We start from the raw sequence: 10328 nt of genomic DNA, 5'->3' as shown, positions 1-10328 counted from the left end.
TGGGTAGAACATAAGACTAACGTCGACAATGTAGCTGTCTCGACTGTTACTATGGTTTTATATTGTACATCCTGACCCTCTGATTAAATGGTTGGAATGTAAATGGTTGGAATGTAAATGGTTGGAATGTAAATGGTTGGAATGTCTTCCCCTGTTCTCTTGTAGGATGACATCAGTGAAGATGACATCGAAGACTCATTCAAATCAATGTTTTCTCAGCTGGCAGGAGAGGTGGGTTTCCTTTATTGGCTTGTTCGCTGTTGGCTGAGTTACAGATGTCCATCGTAGGATTATCAGCTCTGCTATATCTAATTCAGATAACACATTCTAGACCTACTTTGTTCCGAGATTGTTTAAAGGTTGCACCTTTGAGACTGTTCTAAACCTACGCCTATGTCTAAGACTTTTTGGGGTTTTTTCTCTTCTCAATCGCCCTTCTGTGTTTTAGGACATGGAGATTTCTGTCCATGAGCTAAGGACCATCCTGAACAGAGTAGTGACTAGACGTGAGTACAGCGGGTTTCCTTTGGTGTGAACCCACATATTTCCTGATGGCCCAAACCCCAGTCCACCATTGGTATATGCCCCCCTTCTCAGGGGGACAGGAGAATATAGCATTTTACATTGCATTTACATTACATTTAAGTCATTTAGCGACGCTCTTATCCAGAGCGACTTACAAATTGGTGCATTCACCTTATGACATCCAGTGGAGACAGCCACTTTACAATAGTGCATCTAAATCTTTTAAGGGGGGGGGTGAGAAGGATTACTTTATCCTATCCTAGGTATTCCTTAAAGAGGTGGGGTTTCCAGGTGTCTCCCGAGGTGGTGGTCCAAGCTCCGCTGTCCTGGCGTCGTGAGGAGTTTGTTCCACCATTGGGGGCCAGAGCAGAACAGTTTTGACTGGGCTGAGCGAGACTGTACTTCCTCAGTGGTAGGGAGCGAGCAGGCCAGAGGGTGGATGAACGCAGTGCCCTTGTTTTAGGTATAGCCTTGTGGGTTCTGCTGTGGGAAGACTCAGATCATCAGTTTGACTGGTTTGTTGTTTGATTTCAGACGAAGACCTGAAGACAGACGCTTCAGTATGGAGTCCTGTAGGAGCATGGTCAGCCTCATGGATGTATCCTCCCCACACACACCCGCACTCTGACAGGACTGGCCTCTTTGTTAATTCTAAAGAGTTGATTGGCTAGTGGTCTCTCAAGACCCTATAGGCTTGAGAACCCTTTTGATTTGACAGCCCTCTGGCTTAATCAGCTCCCTTTATGCTGTCGGTATTGAACAGGGTCTCCACACTAGCAGCATGTTTCTGATTGGCTGACTGATGAGTTTCCTTTTTCTTTTACATTCCTTGACTCAGCAAATCCCCCAGAAGGATGGCACTGCCCGTCTCGGCCTGGTAGAGTTCCAGATGCTCTGGAATAAGATCAGGAAGTGGTTGGTAAGGCCCGGTAGAGTTCCAGATGCTCTGGAATAAGATCAGGAAGTGGCTGGTAAGGCCCGGTAGAGTTCCAGATGCTCTGGAATAAGATCAGGAAGTGGCTGGTAAGGCCCGGTAGAGTTCCAGATGCTCTGGAATAAGATCAGGAAGTGGCTGGTAAGGCCTGGTAGAGTTCCAGATGCTCTGGAATAAGATCAGGAAGTGGCTGGTAAGGCCTGGTAGAGTTCCAGATGCTCTGGAATAAGATCAGGAAGTGGCTGGTAAGGCCTGGTAGAGTTCCAGATGCTCTGGAATAAGATCAGGAAGTGGCTGGTAAGGCCTGGTACAGTTCCAGATGCTCTGGAATAAGATCAGGAAGTGGCTGGTAAGGCCTGGTAGAGTTCCAGATGCTCTGGAATAAGATCAGGAAGTGGCTGGTAAGGCCTGGTAGAGTTCCAGATGCTCTGGAATAATATCAGGAAGTGGCTGGTAAGGCCTGGTAGAGTTCCAGATGCTCTGGAATAAGATCAGGAAGTGGCTGGTAAGGCCTGGTACAGTTCCAGATGCTCTGGAATAAGATCAGGAAGTGGCTGGTAAGGCCTGGTACAGTTCCAGATGCTCTGGAATAAGATCAGGAAGTGGCTGGTAAGGCCTGGTAGAGTTCCAGATGCTCTGGAATAAGATCAGGAAGTGGCTGGTAAGGCCTGGTAGAGTTCCAGATGCTCTGGAATAAGATCAGGAAGTGGCTGGTAAGGCCTGGTACAGTTCCAGATGCTCTGGAATAAGATCAGGAAGTGGCTGGTAAGGCCTGGTACAGTTCCAGATGCTCTGGAATAAGATCAGGAAGTGGCTGGTAAGGCCTGGCTTGGATCCTGAACGGCACCCTATTCCTAATATAATGCACTACGGCCCAGAGATTTATCTGGGTTAGAGTTACCCGGGACAATTAGGGTTTGGGACATATACCTAGTTCTTCTGTCACCGTGTACTGTTGTTGGTGAGAGCTGAGGGTTGATTCATTCCTGATTCAATTCCTTAGGGCCCAGTTTGTATCTGGCTTGAAGGTGGACAATACTGATTCATTTATATGACTGATTCATATTAATTACTATTCAATACAATACTGATTCATTTATATGACTGATTCATATTCATTACTATTCAATACAATACTGATTCATATTCCATATGACTCTGCATTAATCTACAGCCTTTTATACAACTGCAATAACAGGAAGTACCCAGCATATACACTGAGTAGCCAGTTTAGGGGGACTGTAATTCCTAAGGTGCACAACACTGATTAATTTAATATGACTGTGTGTAACGGCCGTTGGTGGAAGTTGAGGACCAAGGCGCAGCGTGGTACGTGTTCGTCATTTATTAAATAGAACTGAACACGAAATACAACGTAACAAAAATAACAACCGAAACAGCTCCGTCAGGCGCAAAACACACAAAACAGAAAGCAACGACCCACAAACACCAGGTGGGGAAAAGGCTGCCTAAGTATGGTTCTCAATCAGAGACAACGATTGACAGCTGCCTCTGATTGAGAACCCACACCCGGCCAAACAGACACAGAAATCCAAAAACATAGAAAATGAACATAGAATGCCCACCCTAGTCACACCCTGGCCTAACCAAAATAGAGACATAAAAAAACTCTATGGCCAGGGCGTGACACTCTGCATCAATCTACAGCCTTTTTTTCCAACTGCAGTTACAGGAATAACAGCATATACACAGTTTAATAGGTACACCACCCCGTTCACGAAAATGGTTTGCTCCTACAGACAGTGAGTCACGTGGCCGTGGCTTGCTATATAAAACAGGCAAACAGGCATCGAGGCATTCAGTTACTGTTCGATTGAACGTTAGAATGGGCAAAACGAGTGACCTAAGCAACGATGAGGATGGTATGATCGTCGGTGCCAGGCACGCCGGGTCAAGCGTCGTGTAAACTAACAGGCGTGCCACAAACAGTCAAATAACGGCGTGTCATCTCGGAACGCACAACACGTCGATCCTTGTCACTGATTGGCTATTGCAGCAGACGACCAAACGGGGCTCCACTCTATCAGCTAAACACAAGAAGAAGAAGAAGCAGCTACACTGGGCACGCGATCAACAATGCTGGACAATGAGGAGGAGAAATACATCTCCTGGTCTGATGAATCCCACTTCCTGTTGCGTCATGCTGATGGCAGAGTCAGGTTTTGTCATCAGCAGCATGAGTCCATGGTCCCATCCTGCCTGGTGTCAACGGTACAGACTGGTGGTGTAATGGAGTGTGGGGAATGTTTTCCTGGCATTACGTTAGGTCCCTTGATACCAATTGAGCAACGTTTCCATGCCCACAAGAAGGCAAGCTGTTCTGGAGGCAAAAGGGGGGTCTGACCTGGTACTAGATGGGTGTACCTAATAAACTGGCCACTGAGTATATACTTACATACATTTGAACCGAATATACTGAATCATTCAAAGAAATGCATGTATTTCCTACCTTTGAAATCTGTATGGCCATGATTCAATCCAAGGTGCGGTATAGCGCCAGGCACTATGAATCTGACAATGCTTATTTTATAGGCATTTTCCATGACGTTCGCAGAGATTGCATTTCATGGTAAATGCTGTGCATGTAGTCGGGTGCGACATAACGCGACTTGAAAATGAATCCCAGCCTTTGTCTATAATATCTGTGTGTTTATTGGTAGGTCATCTGTAGAGAATATGACATCTGTGTGTTTATCGGTAGGTCATCTATAGAGAATATGATATCTGTGTGTTTATCGGTAGGTCATCTGTAGAGAATATGATATCTGTGTGTTTATTGGTAGGTCATCTGTAGAGAATATGATATCTGTGTGTTTATCGGTAGGTCATCTATAGAGAATATGATATCTGTGTGTTTATCGGTAGGTCATCTATAGAGAATGTGATATCTGTGTGTTTATCGGTAGGTCATCTGTAGAGAATATGATATCTGTGTGTTTATCGGTAGGTCATCTATAGAGAATGTGATATCTGTGTGTTTATCGGTAGGTCATCTATAGAGAATATGATATCTGTGTGTTTATCGGTAGGTCATCTGTAGAGAATATGATATCTGTGTGTTTTATCAGTAGGTCATCTATAGAGAATATGATATCTGTGTGTTTATCGGTAGGTCATCTATAGAGAATGTGATATCTGTGTGTTTTATCGGTAGGTCATCTATAGAGAATGTGATATCTGTGTGTTTATCGGTAGGTCATCTATAGAGAATGTGATATCTGTGTGTTTTATCGGTAGGTCATCTATAGAGAATTTGATCTGTGTTTTATCGGTAGGTCATCTATAGAGAATATGATATCTGTGTGTTTTATCGGTAGGTCATCTATAGAGAATATGACATGGACAAGTCAGGATCCATGAGCTCCTATGAGATGCGACTTGCTGTGGAGTCGGCAGGTATAGTTACACACACACACACACACACACACACACACACACACTACTGACTCTGCCGTCTCCCTCGTAGGTTTTAAACTGAACAACAGGCTGAATCAGGTCCTGGTGGCTCGCTATGCTGAGAACGAGGCCGTAGACTTTGACAACTTCATCTGCTGTCTGGTCAAACTGGAAGCCATGTTTAGTAAGTACTGTACTGTTAGTTAATCAAGATGGATGTACTGTGTGTAGACCTAATGTTTGCTAAACCAGTTACCTGGGCAACCGTTAATGCTTTAAAACCCCTTTTTCTCATTGCACAAGTCTAGGTAGTCCCTCCTTGTTTTCTTCCATTTGGTGTCTAATCGACATGACCCTGGTCATATCCAACAACGTTTTCATTCAGAAATGTACTTACTATTGTTACAGGATCTTTCCAGCAGCTAGACAAGGAGGGAGAAGGAGTGGCTGAGATGAACATCACTGAGGTGAGTCCTTTATCTGAGATGAATATCACTGAGGTGAGTCCTTTATCTGAGATGAATATCACTGAGGTGAGTCCTTTATCTGAGATGAACATCACTGAGGTGAGTCCTTTATCTGAGATGAACATCACTGAGGTGAGTCCTTTATCTGAGATGAACATCACTGAGGTGGGTCCTGGATCGGAGATGAACATCACTGAGGTGAGTCCTTTATCTGAGATGGGTCCTTCATCTGAGATGAATATCTCTGAGTGAGTCCTTCATCTGAGATGAATCTCTCTGACGTGGGTCCTGTATCTGAGATGAATATCTCTGAGATGAGTCCTTTATCTGAGATGAACATCACTGAGGTGAGTCCTTTATCTGAGATGAACATCACTGAGGTGGGTCTTGGATCGGAGATGAATATCTCTGAGGTGAGTCCTTTATCTGAGATGGGTCCTTCATCTGAGATGAATATCTCTGAGGTGGGTCCTTCATCTGAGATGAATCTCTCTGACGTGGGTCCTGTATCTGAGATGAATATCTCTGAGGTGGGTCCTACATCTGAGGTGGGTCCTTCATCTGAGATGAATATCTCTGAGGTGGGTCCTTCATCTGAGATGAATCTCTCTGACGTGGGTCCTGTATCTGAGATGAATATCTCTGAGATGGGTCCTGGATCTGAGATTAATATATCTGAGATGGGTCCTGGATCTGAGATGAATATCTTGAGGTGGGTTCTGCATCTGAGGTGGGTCCTACATCTGAGCTGAATATCTCTGAGGTGGGTCCTAGATCATTCTCTACATTTTCAACAAACAGCCATGCATTTTAGCAGCCTGTGGTCTAGTGACTAACTTCCCTCCTCTCTGTGCTTCTCTCTTCTTCTCTGCTCTGTCCATCTCTCTTTCTGTCCTTCTCTCCTCTCTGTGCTTCTCTTTTCTCTGTCCATCTCTCTTTCTCTCCTCTCTGTCCTTCTCTCCTCTCTGTCCATCTCTCCCTTTCTCTCCCTTTCTCCCATCTCTGTCCACCTGTCGTTCTCTTTCTCTCTCCTCTCTGTCCACCTGTCGTTCTCTTTCTCTCTCCTCTCTGTCCATTGGTCTCTCTCTTTCACTCCTCTCTGTCCATCTCTCTCTCTCTCCTCTCTGTCCATCGGTCTCTCTCTTTCACTCCTCTGTCCATCTTTCTCTCTCCTCTCTGTCCATCTCTCTCTCTCCTCTCTGTCCATCTCTCTCTCTCCTCTCTGTCCATCTCTCTCTCTCTCTCTGTCCATCTCTCTCTCTCCTCTCTGTCCATCTCTCTCTCTCTCTCTGTCCATCTCTCTCTCTCTCCTCTCTGTCCATCTCTCTCTCTCCTCTCTGTCCATCTCTCTCTCTCCTCTCTGTCCATCTCTCTCTCTCTCTGTCCATCTCTCTCTCTCCTCTCTGTCCATCTCTCTCTCTCCTCTCTGTCCATCTCTCTCTCTCCTCTCTGTCCATCTCTCTCTCTCCTCTCTGTCCATCGGCTTCTCTTTCTCTCCTCTCTATCCATTGGCCTCTCTTTCTTTTTCTTTCTGTATGTATTCAGTGGCTGTATATGACCATGTGTGGTTGAAGAGGACCAGTTTTCTCCCAGGAGAGGGACAGGCCCGAACAGCCAACGTGCCCGGCAAGGTGCCTCTTCACTGGGCTCATAAAGATCTACTGTAGCCTCTTCCTCGAAACCACGAAGACCTTCCTAGCCTATATCTTCCCTGAAACCACGAAGACCTTCCTAGCCTATATCTTCCTGAAACCACGAAGACCTTCCTAGCCTATATCTTCTCTGAAACCACGAAGACCTTCCTAGCCTATATCTTCCCTGAAACCATGAAGACCTTCCTAGCCTATATCTTCCCTGAAACCACGAAGACCTTCCTAGCCTATATCTTCCCTGAAACCACGAAGACCTTCCTAGCCTATATCTTCCCTGAAACCACGAAGACCTTCCTAGCCTATATCTTCCCTGAAACCACAAAGACCTTCCTAGCCTATATCTTCCCTGAAACCACAAAGACCTTCCTAGCCTATATCTTCCCTGAAACCACGAAGACCTTCCTAGCCTATATCTTCCTGAAACCACGAAGACCTTCCTAGCCTATATCTTCTCTGAAACCATGAAGACCTTCCTAGCCTATATCTTTCCTGAAACCATGAAGACCTTCCTAGCCTATATCTTTCCTGAAACCATGAAGACCTTCCTAGCCTATATCTTCCCTGAAACCATGAAGACCTTCCTAGCCTATATCTTCCTCTGCCTGATCTGAACTATAGGGCTGACCTGTACTGTACCGACTCAGATATTTTATTTCCACATTGTCCTTTCCAGCACGGTTCCAGCTACTATGGTGAAAGAATAACCAGCCCAGTTCAGTTCGGTTCAGTTTGGCCCTATAGTGTGAATCAGTTACTCCAGCCAGCTACACTACAGCACAGCCTCTCACCCAACCCCCCTCAGCCTGCCAACTACAGTACAGCAAGCCCCTTCACCCAACCCCCCTCAGCCTGCCAACTACACTACAGCAAGCCCCCTCACCCAACCCCCTCAGCCTGTCAACTACACTACAGCAAGCCCCCCTCACCCAACCCCCTCAGCCTGTCAACTACACTACAGCAAGCCCCTCACCCACTCCCCCTCAGCCTGCCAACTACACTACAGCAAGCCCCTCACCCAACCCCCTCAGCCTGCCAACTACACTAGAGTGCCCCTCACCCACCCCACCTCAGCTAACCCCATATAGCAGTGAGGGTCCTACTAACCATGTAATGCAGGGGCGAGACCCTCCCGACCAAGCTAAAGACCCCCCACCCCCAAGCTACGGCCTATGCAAAATGTTAGAATTGTTAAAAAAACAAAACATTTTATTCACTGTGGAATTGGAATGGGATGCACGACACTAATGAGCCCATACTGGTATCGTCCGGCCCTACTAGAGCTGTCTGTGAACAGAATGGGTCAGAACACGAAGCATCAGTATGGCTGTGTGGAAACACGTTTTTTTTAAATCACGTTAGTTGAACCGAAGAAGATCCCGTCTGTTTTGTCTCTTTGCTGTTTAGTGCACGTGAACTCTTTCATCACCTGGTTGACCCACCGTGGGGTGTTATGGGAATATTTACACATAGTGCATCTGGCTCACGCACTCACAAAGGATATATATCTTACCATTTTTTTAGGTTTATTATTTTGTGAGATATGTTAGGAAGGCTCTTGATTATCGCAGTGTTCTGAGTAATATCATATGTCTTTTAGCCACAGCTGATATTCGAGGACATTATTTGACTATGCCCACTAGGTGGAAGTATTGTATTGAGTCTCAGTGTGGCGATCATGGTACTGCAGTTGTAGAATGTTACTGTATATGAGGAAATACAGTATTTTAGTAATTAAAACTGAACAAAAGTAGAACTGACAAATAACAAATCATAGTTTTTATGGGTTTAAAACATCTCGTATTGGATAATATTTTACATACTCAGACCACGTGGATTGGATTACAATGCAGATTTTCATTGGGTATAATGTATTTGAGTGGATTGTATTAAAGGGATGGTTAATCTAATTTTCATTGGGTAAAATGTATTTGAGTGGATTGTATTAAAGGGATGGTTGATCTCATTTTCAATGGGTAAATGTATTTGAGTGGATTGTATTAAAGGGATGGTTGATCTAATTTTCATTGGGTAAAATGTATTTGAGTGGATTAAAGGGATGGTTGATCTAATTTTCATTGGGTAAAATGTATTTGAGTGGATTGTATTAAAGGGATGGTTGATCTAATTTTCATTGGGTAAAATATATTTTGTAGTGGATTGTAATTAAAGGGATGGTTGATCTAATTTCATTCAAATGTATTTGAGTTGATTGTATTAAAGGGATGGTTGATCTAATTTTCATTCAAATATATTTGAGTGGATAAAAAGGGATGGTTGATCTAATTTTCATTGGGTAAAATATATTTGAGTGGATTGTAATTAAAGGGATGGTTGATCTAATTTTCAATCAAATGTATTCGAGTTGTCTATATGAATGTCTATCTATAAGACCAAAGGAAGCAATGAGAGAAAACGTTCCAACATAATTAAATCCATTCATGTCTACTGTTCTAAAAATATGCCTCTCCCTATACTTTACATTTTAGAATGTATGAGTAAATAAGATCACTTCATTTATCCCAATGCTTTTCTGGTGCATCTAATATCTACATGTTGCTGTTTGAAAAGTTCTGATTGTGTCGATCCTCTCTGCAAAAGCTAGTGATTGTAAATGTAGGGTTTTACCTTCAGTAAATACATGTTCATGTTAACCCCTGGGATTGAACACTGTGCTTTATGGTCTTTGAAACTCTTGACATTTACAATCATAAGAGGCATGGCTTTCATCAAGTTCACACACACACACACACACACCTACACACACACACATGAATGAACATATTTGACCTAGATATAAAACTGGTCCTGATGGTGAAATGATGGTCTTTGATTCATCACAATTGATCTATTTCAGAGCTGATCTGATTGGTCAAAAGAACAATAAGCGGAAAAAAATCTGAAATTGGGGCTGCCTGTCTAAACACAGCCTGGGTGGCAATCAGAACCCGCATTGCTCAGACCAAAGGCCACGTGACGGAAGAGCACGCACGTTGACGGAAGAGCACGCACGTGACGGAAGAGCACGCAAGTGACGGGAAGAGCAACGTGACGGAAGAGCACGCCGTGCACGTGACGGAAGCACGCGTGACGGAAGAGCACGTGACGGAAGAGCACGCACGTGACGGAAGAGCAAAACGCACGTGACGGAAGAGCACGCACGTGACGGAAGGCACGAGAAAGAGCACGCACGTGACGGAAGAGCACGCACGGAAGAGCGACGTGACGGAAGGCACGGAAAGAGCACGCACGCGGACGGAAGAGCACGCACGTGACGGAAGAGCACGCACGTGACGGAAGAGCACGCACGCGACGGAAGAGCACGCACGCGACGGA

The 10328-nt window shown here is 44.8% G+C and overlaps 1 protein-coding gene and 1 long non-coding RNA gene across 15 annotated transcripts; one reads left to right on the top strand and one right to left on the bottom strand.

The window, feature by feature from the left end:
- The first annotated feature begins 1086 nt into the window (after nucleotides 1–1086).
- On the top strand, nucleotides 1087–6953 carry LOC127915335 (calpain-1 catalytic subunit-like). 11 transcript variants are annotated; one of them, XM_052495335.1, is made up of 6 exons: nucleotides 1087–1123; nucleotides 1376–1444; nucleotides 4798–4876; nucleotides 4947–5060; nucleotides 5285–5343; nucleotides 6889–6953. In XM_052495335.1, exons 1-6 carry the CDS (start codon nucleotides 1088–1090, stop codon nucleotides 6913–6915), a joined length of 384 nt encoding a protein of 127 aa, XP_052351295.1. In that variant the 5' UTR covers nucleotide 1087; the 3' UTR covers nucleotides 6916–6953. The 11 variants fall into 11 exon arrangements, with proteins under 11 accessions (XP_052351295.1, XP_052351390.1, XP_052351380.1 ...); XM_052495430.1 differs by lacking the exons at nucleotides 1087–1123; nucleotides 1376–1444 and adding an exon at nucleotides 1456–1496; XM_052495420.1 differs by lacking the exons at nucleotides 1087–1123; nucleotides 1376–1444 and adding an exon at nucleotides 1508–1548.
- On the bottom strand, nucleotides 6951–7764 carry LOC127915349 (uncharacterized). Of its 4 annotated transcripts, none has more exons than XR_008091063.1 (4): nucleotides 7573–7764; nucleotides 7429–7536; nucleotides 7178–7285; nucleotides 6951–7070 (listed from the first exon to the last, which is right to left on the bottom strand). It is a non-coding gene; the product is annotated as an uncharacterized LOC127915349 (long non-coding RNA). The 4 variants fall into 4 exon arrangements; XR_008091065.1 differs by having other exon boundaries at nucleotides 7023–7070; nucleotides 7106–7285; XR_008091064.1 differs by having other exon boundaries at nucleotides 7429–7577.
- Between the last annotated feature and the right edge of the window lie 2564 nt (nucleotides 7765–10328).

Source organism: Oncorhynchus keta, chromosome 3 (genome assembly GCF_023373465.1).
Source record: "Oncorhynchus keta strain PuntledgeMale-10-30-2019 chromosome 3, Oket_V2, whole genome shotgun sequence".
Classification (NCBI taxonomy): Eukaryota; Metazoa; Chordata; class Actinopteri; order Salmoniformes; family Salmonidae; genus Oncorhynchus; species Oncorhynchus keta.
Note: the sequence above shows the minus strand (reverse complement) of the source record. Positions and strands in the feature narration are given on the sequence as shown.